General features: G+C 41.1%; 1 protein-coding gene across 1 annotated transcript; it reads left to right on the top strand.

The window, feature by feature from the left end:
- Positions 1-329: 329 nt before the first annotated feature.
- On the top strand, positions 330-11,391 carry LOC139272987 (transmembrane protein 179-like). Its single transcript, XM_070889212.1, has 4 exons — positions 330-792; positions 8,778-8,915; positions 10,305-10,383; positions 10,468-11,391. Exons 1-4 carry the CDS (start codon positions 467-469, stop codon positions 10,636-10,638), a joined length of 714 nt encoding a protein of 237 aa, XP_070745313.1. The 5' UTR covers positions 330-466; the 3' UTR covers positions 10,639-11,391.
- Positions 11,392-12,129: the final 738 nt, after the last annotated feature.

Raw genomic sequence — 12,129 nt, 5'->3', positions numbered from 1 at the left:
TCACCTGCAAAAACATAAAACATGTATCCGTGCCACCCGACCTGGATGACACACACAAGACATTTACAAGGCCCCTTTTTTATTTATTTTTTTGTGTTTTTTTTTTGGGGCACTAAAATCAAATTTTTCCTTTTTCCAGTGCCCCCTATAAAAGGAGAGGGGGACACTAAAAGCACCGGCAATTAAAACAAATTAAACTTTAAAACGTAAAATCAAAGGCTGAAAGCTGGGGCGGGACGCTGTACCTTTAATGAGGCCCCGCCCCCTTTTTACCCGCCTCTATTTGAATGGGCCACGCGCGAGCAGAAGGCGTTGGCCGTTACACGAGAGGAAGCGGTTGGAGATTGCGGCTTGGGGCCGCGTCCGCCTACATTTAAATTTAAAAATACGTCTAAACTTGTATTTTTTTTTTAAATTACAAAAAAAGTCTTCCATCTTCGAGTAGGCGGCGGCGACGACGACGACGATGGGGATCAGCAATCGGCTTCTTTTCTGTCAGTGCAGCGCGTACCTGCTGGCCTTCGTGCTGGCGCTGTTCGCGGCGGTGCCGCTGGGCCAGGATCAGCACGAGCTGCGGGACCGCTGCCTGCTGTACGGGGCGGGCCGCTGGGAGCGCCGGAACGCCAGCGCCACTCCCGCCCCCGGGTGCGCGCAGGCGCTGTGCTTCCGTGTGCTGCGCTGGGGTCCGCTGTCCGCCTGCCGCTTCAGCCTCTTCATGGGAATCTTCAGCTGCGTCTACGCGGCGCTGCAAGGCTTCCGGAGCGCCTACATCCTCTACAAGGGTTTCGAGGAGTAAGCACTGGTGACTTGTTTTCTTTGGTGGTAGCACAGCAAATCTTGGGACATCTAAGCTATCCAAGACACAGCTTCCTGTGTACCAGCCGTTTCTTGTAGGCTGCCTGCGAATTTCCTCCGAGGGCAGTGCTCAGTGAGTTGCTACAGGATCTGATCAGGATCTCCACAGTTCCAGCAGATGGGGATGCTTTCCATCTATGGAAAAGGTGCAACATCTACAGGAAGGATGTGGTTGCACTGGAGAGGGTACAGAGGAGATTTACGAGGGTGTTGCCTGGACTGAAGAATTTTAGCTAGGAGGAATGATTGGATAGGCTGGGTTTGTTTTCTTTGGAACAGAGGAGGCTGAGGGGGAGACCTAATTGGGGTGTATAAAATTATAAGGGACCTAGATAGGGTGGATAGGATGGACCTATTTCTCTTAGCAGAGGGGTCAACAACCAGGGGGCACAGATTTAAAGTAATTGGTAGGTGGTTTAGAGGGGATTTGAGGGACACTTTTTTCACTGAGGGTGGTGGGGGTCTGGAACTCGATGCCTGAAAGGGTGGTAGAGACAGAAACCCTCACTACATTTGAAAGGAAACTGGTTATGCACTTGAAGTGCCGCAACCTACAAGGCTACAGACCAAGAGCTAGAAAGTGGGATTGGGCTGGATAGCTCTTTGTCGGCTGGCATAGGCCAAATGGCCTCCTTCCATGCTGTAAATTTCTGTGATCTATCCTGACTGGTTCTGAGGTAACATTTTTGTCTTGTAACACTACCTGTGAAGCACCTTGGGATATTTTACTATGTTAAAAGGTGCCATATAAATACAAATTGTTGTTGTGGTTGTCCACTATTTGCAAGGAAGGTTTGAGCCTGCAGGTTGTACTGTGGAGTCCTCTATAAGGAATCCATTTAGTATGTCACAATTATTCTAAGAGTGGATGGATGATGTTTGCCAGTGTCAGCTGTGGCTCAGTGGGTAGCACACTTGCTACTGAGTTAGAAGGTTGTGGGTTCAAGACCCACTCCAGGAGCTTGAGCACAAATCTAGGTTGACGTTCCAGTGCAGTGCTGAGGGAGTGCTGCACTGTCGAAGGTGCCATCTTTCGGATGAGACGTTAAACTGAAGTCCCGTTGAACATAAAACATCTCATGGCACTATTTCGAAAAAGAGCAGGGCGTTAACCCTGGTGTCCTGGCTAATAATCCCGCAATCAACATAACAAAAACAGATTATCTGGTCATTATCACATTGCTGTTTGTGGGAGTTGGCTGCTGTGTTTCCCACATTACAATAGTGACTACACTCCAAAAGTGCTTCATTGGCTGTAAAGCGCTTTGAGACGTCCAAGTCTTTTTTGCGGCCCGCTCTGTTAACATGATCTTGGATCTACTGTCTCGTAGGACACAGGGCTTATCGTTAAATTGATCTGGTGAGAGGAGCAAATCAAGCAAGGGGACTGACTTGCCACTTCCATTCTTCCACCAGCCCACTCTTTCTCGTTTTGTTGATTTCCAATAACTCCATTGCTGCAGATAATGTCTAATTTAATTGGACAGCCTAATTTAATTAGGTAACCTAACTGGAAGGAATTTTTTTCTTTTTAAATTGTAAATCAGTTGTGTTTGCTTACAATACATGCAAACAAATATTTAACAAAATCATCTAAAATTATGGGATTGGTTCACTACACGCTGATTTAGCTGAAATTTCTTTAAAATTGACTGGATATAACTAACTTCTCAGCAGTGGAATTGGTTATGTGGAAGGGTCGGATGGACTAAAAGTTGAGTATATTTAAAAGTGGATTTGCACTTAACATGCTGGACTACCGAAAGAGCAAAATTGTGACTTGCAAACAATCTGGGAGGGCTATGCTACGATACTCACAAGTTTGAAGCTTGAAGTCAAAACTGATTTAAAAAATAAATATAACCTACATCTCCTATTCATGCCAATGCTTCCATGCTCGATATAGTAACTGAATTGACCAGTCCTTCAAAACTAAATTGTAAGCTGCAGCCTACCCTGGGTGTATTTTGGCTATGTGTATAATAGAAAAACGCACAGTAGCTAACAGGAAGAAGTGTTTTGATATTTCATGTGAATGTTGCCGATTTAGAATGTTGGGTATTTTGAGACAAATGGTATTTTAAAAACTGGAGGAAAATGTGCAAAGCGATTTTGAAACCTGGTTAAGTAGACTTAGTTATTTTCAAATGGTACTTGTATTTAATTTAATAAATCTTTCCACTGCTTAGTATTTTGCTTCTTGGGTTTTGTTCTACACTCAGTGCTTCATTGGCTGTGAAGTGCTTTGAGACGTCCGGCGGTCATGAAAGGTGCTATTTAAATCCAGGCTAACATCCCCAGCATTGAAGCACTGACCACACTCATCAGCTTTGCTGGGCAGGCCACATGGTTCGTATGCCAGACACGAGACTCCCGAAGCCAGTGCTCTATGCGGAGCTCCTTCATGGCAAACGACCCAAAGGTGGGCAGTGGACACATTACAAGGACACCCTTAAAGCCTCCCTGGTAAAGTGCGACATCACCACTAACACCTGGGAGCCCCTGGCCAAAGACCGCCCTAGGTGGCGAAAGTGCATCCGGGAGGGAGTTGAGCTCTTCGAATCTCAATGCAGAGAGCGTGAAGAGGTCAAGCACAGGTAGCGGAAGGAGCGTGCGGCAAACCAGTCCCACCCACCCACCCATCCTTCCCTTCGCGAATGTCTGTCCCACCTGTGACACAGTCTGTGGCTCTCGTATTGGACTGTTCAGCCACCAAAGAATCACTTCAGGAGTGGAAGCAAGTCTTCCTCGATTACGAGGGACTGCCTATGATGATGATGGAATAATTTTAAGATTGGATTGGTAAGTTCGGTCTCCTTATCCAGACATCAAAAGATTAGAATGCACAAAATTCAATCACGGTTTACTTACTGTGAAATACTGGCGTTGAATTGTACATGATCAAAGAGAGGGAGTTTAGTTCTCATCGAGCTATATTCAGTGTTTAGCACAAGGAATGGAAAAAGGTACGTGGTATTTCAAAGAAAAAACAATCATAGAAAATAGGACAAATCCTTTGTTTTGAATTGTGACTGGCGTTCTAATTAATATTGAACTGGCTTAGTTAGCAACTTTTTTAAAACTAGAGTTGAAATCTGTTGTCTTGAGTGTTCCTGTTGACTGGAAATGGGAAACTGAGCATGATAAATCTTCCAGGGTGTGTCAATAAATTCTCTAATTTCACCACCTGAATTTGATTGTAATAACATTAGAAACATAAGAAATAGGAGCAGGAGTAGGCCAAACAGCCCCTCGAGCCTGCTCCGCCATTTAATACGATCATGGCTGATCCGATCATTGACTCAAGTACACTTTCTTGCCCGCTCCCCATAACCCCTTCTTTTCTTATCGGTTAAGAAACTGTCTAGCTCTGTCTTTAAAATTATTCAATGACTCAGCTTCCACAGTTCTGAGGCAGCAAATTCCACAGATAAATGGGCTGCCCCTTATTCTAATTATGCCCCCTTGTTCTAGTCTCCCTTATCAGTGGAAACCTCCTCTCTGCATCCACCTTGTCAAACCCCCTCATAATCTTATATGTTCCGATAAGATCACTTCTCATTCTTCTGTCTTGGTGATTAGTAAATAGCATGTATTCATGTGCAATTTGTTGTGAAACGCCTTGGGACGTTTTACGTTAAAGGCGCTATATAAATAAAAGTTATTAATTGCATGCTTTCAATTCAGATAAATTAAATATTTAGCTTCAGAGAACCAACTGACTTTTATACTTCACTGAGCTGTTACTAAAATAGTGTACATAGCAGAGAACATGACACCAGATAACTGGGGAGCTTTTTCAAGCAGAAGGAACTTGAACAGGATGAATCTTTTGCACTAAGCCATGCATCAAGCTAAACAAGTAGTCATTTAAAGTAGATTTATAAAGGAGTGACAGTACTTTTCTAAACAGCTGCGCAAATGATTATTGCTGCGCAAGCAGTAGAAGGATATAGATATGTAAATGTTTCAAATAGGGATGAAGTGTTGAAGGATAAGCTTGAATGCAATTTTTACTAAAGCAAGAACAATTACGAACAAACTAAAAATTGAAAATAAAATGAAAGACCGAAGAGGTTTTAAAAATTTATGAATGGGTTTAATAGGGTAGACGTAGAGATGTTTCCACATGAGGAGACCAAATCTAGCAGCTATAAATATAAGATAATCACTAATAAATCCAATGGGAAACTCTGGAGAAACACCCGAAGAGTGGTGAGATTGTGAACTTTCTACCACAAGGACTAGTTGAGGGGACTAGCATAGATGTCTTTAAGGGGAAGCTAGATAAGCATGAGAGAGAAAAGAATAGGATATACTGATGGGTTTAGATGAAGAGGGGTGGGATGAAGATTGTGTGGAGCATAAATGCAGGTATAGACCAGTTGGGCTGATGGGCTAATTTCTGGGCTATAGATCCTATGTAATCTAATGGGAGAACATTATTGGCTTATCTTTTGCCCCGAGACTTTGTACTGTCCAAAGCCATTCAGTTTGCTTCAAACCCCTTTGCTGGAGCATTCTATTCATAGCCCAAGCCTTTGTGTGCCCATCAGCCACAAAGGTTGGGCTTGCCAGATATTTTCTTTCATTAGGTTTGTTTCCATGTCTGGTCATGTAGCCAAATATCAGAAAATGAAATTGATGGCTACAAGCAGAAGATAGACCAGAGTTGGAACGGAGTAGTTATTGAATTGATTAACAAGTGACATTATTAAAAGATAATGGCCAAAGTAATTTGAGTACAACTTAATAATACCAGTAACTGCTAACTGCAGTCAACCATCAGGTCATGGTGGACAGATAGCGATGTGGGTAAATTAAAAAAAAAACACTGTACAGCAGAGAACTTAGAAATATTAAGGAATTTCAATATCCAAAGGTAAAGTGGGAAAATTACCTCTGAAAAATGAAAAAGGTGACTTAGTTCAACTCTGCAGATGACTTTATGGCCAGTTGTGCTACAGGCTCTGGGGACTGCCAATAACTCTCTATTTGTTAGAATTACCAGGCCATGTCTCACAACTGTCAATCTTGGGACATCAGATTTTTAGCTGGGTTAGAAGGGCTTTGGCTCTCCAAACAGTACCAACCCATATATTGGAATTTGCTCCCATCTCCAAAATGGGGAGTCAGAAGGAAAAAGAAAACTTGTCAAAGGTTTGAGGAAAATGAGCTAAGTAGTGGGCAGAGGGGAAAAGGCGAGGCTTGCAGAAGTTAAGCATTTGTATTTTAAACACTTAGCAGGGCTAATACAGCTATTGCAATAGTAAAGCACTCCTGATATGTTTAGCAGTTTTATTATAAATGAATGCTTTTCATTGTTGGGGTATCTGAGCTTAAAAACTTAACTGGTTGGCTGAAGAAAGTGTTAGATCCCGGAACCTGCTGGCATACACCAGTTAGTACTGCAGTTAGATGATAGATTTAGTACTTAGACCATCAGAAAGGATTAGTAACTTGGAAATTATCATGTGTTCATTGATCATCAAATTGGTGGGGCTAAAAATAATAGATGTCAGAAGAGGAGACTTTAGGACTACAAGTAAAGTTTCAGGAAGGATTAATTCAGAAGGAGAATTAAATGATGGATGAAAAGTAGAAATATAAGTGCGCTTGAAGGGATTTTGAAAGAAAAATCTATCCTTTTTTAATTAAAAAAGCAGGATCACAGATGTTGAATATCTTGAAGGCTAAGTAGAGTTTATTAAATACAAGGAATGACTAAAGTAGTGGAGACTAGGAGTTGTGCAAATATCAACTGAGGATAACAGTGACAGGGAGCCAAATAATTTAAACCTGAGCAGGACTAAGTTAGAGTTCTTAAAGTAGTAGGACAGAAATGTCATGGGTATTGAAAAATAGCAGACGTGTTAAGATAATCCTTCCATCAAACTTCAAATGAAAGCTAGACAAATTTTACTTCCATCATATTGACGCAATAATCCAACCTATGTAAAGGTCAGTAAGTGTGTTATGAAGTGTTGCAGATGCTGGATATTACTCGAGGTAACTGACAAAATGAGCAAGGCAGTGAATTATTTGAGCTCTTTTTAAATACAAGGTAAATCTGTGGACTGGAGGACAGCTATTTAAAAAAAAAAAAAAAAAAAAAAAAATTGTGAATACATGCACTTTGAGCGCTGCCAACTGTTCAAGTGGAAAAGTCAGCCAGTCCAGATGGGATGGATCCTAGGTTGGAAATAGCAGAGGCTTTGGGCACAATCTTTCCATACGGGAATGGTACCAGAGGACTAAGGTTTGCAAATGTTAAAACCCCTGATCAAAAAAAGAACAGATAACTACAGGCTAGTCAACCGAATGTCAATGGTGGAGAAACTTTTGGAAACCAAAACCTGGGACAAAATTAATTGTCCCTTGGAAGAACTTGCGTTAATAAATGATGACCAACATGAATGTTAAAAGCAAATTGTATCTGACAAACTTGAGATCTTCAGTGAATTAGCCGAGAGGGTTGATGAAGAAACTGCAGTTGATGTGTATTTCTATGTGACTTTCTGAAGGCATTTGATAAAGTTCTACATAAAAGACCTGTTAGCAAAATTGAAGTCTGAGATTAAAAGTGCAGTGGCAGCATACGTATGAAATTGGCTGTGACAGAAAGCAGAGACTGGAGGCAAGTATAGAGTGATGTACCCCCAGGGTCGGTATTCAGATCACTGCTCTCTTTGCATATTAGTGACCTGGACTTGGGTATAGGGGCCATATTTTCAAAGTTTGCAGATGACACAAGACTTGGAAATGTAAACAGTGAGGAGGAAGAGTACAAAAGCAAGAAAGTTATGGTAAACCTTTATCAATCACTGGTTAGGTCTCAGCTGAAGTATTGTCCAATTCTGGGTACCATACTTTAGGAAGGATGTCAAGGCCTTGGAGAGGGTTCAGAGGAGGTTTACCAGAATGGTACCAGGGATGAGGGACTTAATTGTGTGAAGAGATTAGAGAAGCTGGGATTGTTCTTGAGAGCAGAGAAGGTTAAGGGGAGATTTAAGAGGTGCTCAAAATTGAGGGGTTTTGATAGGATAGGGAGAAACTCTTTTCATTGGCAGGAGGGCCAGTAGCCAGAGGACAGATTTAAGACAATGGACCATAAAAGCCTGGAAAGGAGAAAGGAGAGAAGAAAGATGAGAATTTTATCCCCACAGCGAGCTATGATCTGGAATGCACTTCCTGGAATGGTGCTGGAAACAGATTCAATAGTAACTTTCAAAAAAGAATTGGATATATAAGGAAAAATCTTCTGCAAGGTTATGGGAAGAAAGTGGGGGAGTGGAACTGAATGGATGGAGACAGGAACTGGCACGAACAGGTTAGATGCAGGAAAAATGTTCCCAATGTTGGGGAAGTCCAGAACCAGGGGTCACAGTCTAAGGATAAGGATGAGGAGAAACTTCTTCACCCAGAGAGTGGTGAACCTGTGGAATTCTCTACCACAAAGTTGTTGAGGCCAATTCACTAAATATATTCAAAAAAGAGTTAGATGAAGTCCTTACTCCTAGGGGGATCAAGGGGTATGGTGAGAAAGCAGGAATGGGGTACTGAAGTTGCATGTTCAGCCATGAACTCATTGAATGGCAATGCAGGCTAGAAGGGCCGAATGGCCTACTCCTGCACCTATTTTCTATGTTTCTATGAATACTATGGGCTGAATGGCCTGCTGTTCTGAGATTGAGTTATCTTCAAACTGAACTCTGCAGGCTGTTATCAGTGGTCAAGTGATTAGAAATCATGGCTTTACAAATGATGGGTCATGCCACAAATTTACTGGAATGGGTTAATTAGATTTGTTGATTATAACAATCCTATGACCTATAACATGAATTTACATAAAGCATTAGACTATCTCCAAAGTACTGATCAATGTGTGTCATCTTTTAAGTAATGTTTTTTATCTTTTCTAGATCGCCCTTTTCAGAGTTTGTAAGCATGCTTCTTAGCTGCACCATCGCTCTGCTGATGCTGGTTGCCAGTGCCACAGTGAGTGATGGCCTTAATATATGGTGCAGCTCCGTCACAGTCAAGGGTAACATGACCATCAGGTATGAGAAATGCTGAGAGGAATTATAACCAGAATATAAAAATGACAATGTATGATGTATTTAAAATGGGGACTAAATTTAAATATGTATGCATTGGTACAATGAATCCCTGCCATCTTAACTCCTCTTCACCTAAAGATTACACTAATTTGTATAAATAAATCCATGCAACTGAACGTTAATGAACAGGCACTGTTGCTGCATGCAACCAATCCTTGAACCGTATCCCAGATCAACATTTTTTTTTGCTTTCCCAGCCACTACTATTGTCCGAAATGTTGCATGGAGTTTTGTTGGGCACTACTGGTGTTTTTTGTTCTGTGGGCTGGGCCATAATATTTTTCTAGGATTAATATTGTTCTGATGTACTTGAATTTTCATGGTTTCCATTAAATGCAGAAGCTGTCTACCAGGACAGTCTCACCCAGTCATTTTGGTCTGAGGTTCAAGTACATCTTCATTCAGTTATATAGTTGATATGGAGGTTGGTCTGAAGAATCTTTCTCGACATGTCAAAACCTCTCCTACACAGAAAATCCTTTAGTTTGGTCATATTCTCATTTTTGGGGAGACACAAACAAATAAAAAGTGCATGTCATCTAAACTGTCCAAATGAACTACTTTTAAGTCAGAACTAAAGGTTTGTACACTCATGCCCAAGTTGTGGCTGTGCTGTACTGGACACAGTACTGTGAGGACAAGGGTTTTATCTATTCCAGACTTGCACGCCGCATAAAAATTGAGCTGTAACCATTCGAGTATTTTTTCAATGCCCATCTGTGGCAAATAAATGGTACTGTGGGGCTTTTGTTAAACTACCCACATGTTGGTCTGGATTCAAAATTAGATCTAATGAACCTAAAATTGTTGTGGGTACCAGCTTGAGCGACCAACTTCGGCTTCCCCTTGGAGGAGGACATCCAACCTTTTTGAGCTAGGAATTAGATTATATAATGATGCAATTCTGCTCCCATCTCAAACACACACAAGAAAAGTATGGGTCCACTCTTGCACCCGCTCAGTTTCGCTCTGAGAGCTGAAGCTTCCATTGTTTAAATTCATAGCACTGGTGAAAGGCTGATTTCAGACAGGTGTAAAATGGTTGGTCCCTGATGGATCAAATCTAACTGATCAGAGAGCAGCCTTTTCCATTCCTCCACACCTGGGAACATTTGAGCTGAAGTCAAAATCAGCTTTGTACAAGGGAACAAAGGAAAAGTGGGAGCATCTCTCCCAGCTGTACATGTATTTTTGTTTGCTACCTGGTGCCTTAAGCTAGGGCTGTCTTGAGCTTTTTCATTTGAATAGATCCCTTTTTTGAAAGGAATGCTTTTATCCCTGTTCCTTTTATAGAGCTAGTTAATGTTTCATTTATTTGTATTGTTACAGCTGCAGAGATGCCCAGGAAGAACCCCTTAATCTGAATGTGGTTCCTACTTTGTTCTATGATCACTTTGGTACTGCACAGGTAAGCCTTGTGCTGCAGCAATCGTGCTTATTGAAATTAATGTGGAAACTAGTGAGGTTTAACCTGCTTACTATCCTTTTTCAGTTTGGCCTCTGGTGTGCTTGGATAGTGTGGATTATATTGGCAACACTTGCTTTCCTGAAAGTTTCACATGGTCACAGCAAAGATGACTTTTCTGTACAGTACAAAGAGGCACTTCTGAGCCAGCAATCGCAAGGATATTTCCATGGACAAGTGACCAGTGTGTTCATCTAATCAAATAGAGTATAACTGATTTGCAGTTCACTAATATGAAACGTTGGATCGGCATGTGATCAGGCTGTAAAATGTCCTTTATGACTGATTATAGTGGTTGATTATGACATTTCCCCTGCCTGAGAGGTTTGCATCTATCCTCAGCTTAACTTGTACAAAACTTCCATTTACTAGGAGAAAACAAGCCTAACATTATTTATTTATATATAAGGAATTCAGAATGAACCAGTACAAATTATCTGTTGAGCAATTTCTTCTATATGCTTAATAAATATAAGATGTGCGAGTACTAGCTTTCTGTGCACTTGCTGCAGTTCATGGCACTGAGCGAAATTGTTACAGGAGTCTGAGTCCTTTAATGTATAAAGGACAATTGTGATCGAGACACTGTCGCCATATAATGTCTGATCGGGAAAAAAATTATGGAAATTCACAGCATACAGACCTTAATATAGACGAATACAATGTGCATAAAATGTAGTTTGAATTTTCAGTTTTACATTTTACTCAATATTTGAAGTGAGCAAACTATCCCCATTGTGAATTTATTGCTGTTTGTAGATTTGTTTTTTTACAGAATCAGTTAATAAACTGAAATTACTTTTTTTCATGCCACTAGTTTTGGGGTGGGAGTTGATTGACTTAGCTGAATAATTTAGCTATGGTAAGAGTTAATTTGGAAAGATTTTAGTCACATCATTGGCCCCTTGAAGATGTTATCTGTGCTGCATAATAAACATGTTTGTGCTAAAATTTGTAACCAAGCATTTCATTTTTATTGCATTTATTGAAATCAAATTGTCCCAATGGAAACCCTTCAGTGCAAAATATCATTCATTCCAATCTTATTTAAGATGGAAAAATAGATAAGATTTTAGTCATCAGTCATTGAAAGTTGGCATGCAGGTACAGCAGGCAGTGAAGGCAAATGGCATGTTGGTGGCCTTCATAGCGAGAGGATTTGAGTATAGGCGCAGGGAGGTCTTATGCAGTTGTACAGGGCCTTGGTGAGGCCGCACTTTGAATATTTTGTACAGTTTTGATCTCCTAATCTGAGGAAGGACATTCTTGCCATTGAGTGAGTGCAGCAAAGGTTCACCAGACTGATTCCTTGGATAGCAGGACTGACATATGAAGAAAGACTGGATCGACTAGGCTTGTATTCACTGGAATTTAGAAGAATGAGAGGGGATCTTATAGAAACGTATAAAATTTTGACTGGATTAGACAGGTTAGATGCAGGAAGAATGTTCCCGATGTTGGGGAAGTCCAGAACCAGGGGACACAGTCTAAGGATAAGGGGTAAGCCATTTAGGACTGAGATGAGGAGAAACTTCTTCACTCAGAATTATGAACCTGTGGAATTTTCTACCACAAAGTTGTTGAGACATATTCAAAAGGGAGTTAGATGTGGCCCTTAAGGCTAAAGGGGTACGGAGAGAAAGCAGGTAGTGAAGTTGCATGATCAGCCATGATCATATTGAATGGTGA

The sequence above is a fragment of the Pristiophorus japonicus genome, chromosome 9 (genome assembly GCF_044704955.1).
Source record: "Pristiophorus japonicus isolate sPriJap1 chromosome 9, sPriJap1.hap1, whole genome shotgun sequence".
Classification (NCBI taxonomy): Eukaryota; Metazoa; Chordata; class Chondrichthyes; family Pristiophoridae; genus Pristiophorus; species Pristiophorus japonicus.
The sequence above is the reverse complement of the archived record's forward strand: the minus strand, read 5'-3'. Positions and strand labels throughout refer to the sequence as shown.

Bases quoted from the DNA above. Each gene is read 5' to 3' on its own strand.
- LOC139272987 (XM_070889212.1), top strand. From the start codon at position 467: ATGGGGATCAGCAATCGGCTTCTTTTCTGTCAGTGCAGCGCGTACCTG. The intron at 8,916-10,304 runs GTATGAGAAATG...GTATTGTTACAG, and splicing joins AAGGGTAACATGACCATCAG to CTGCAGAGATGCCCAGGAAG. The intron at 10,384-10,467 runs GTAAGCCTTGTG...ATCCTTTTTCAG, and splicing joins ATCACTTTGGTACTGCACAG to TTTGGCCTCTGGTGTGCTTG.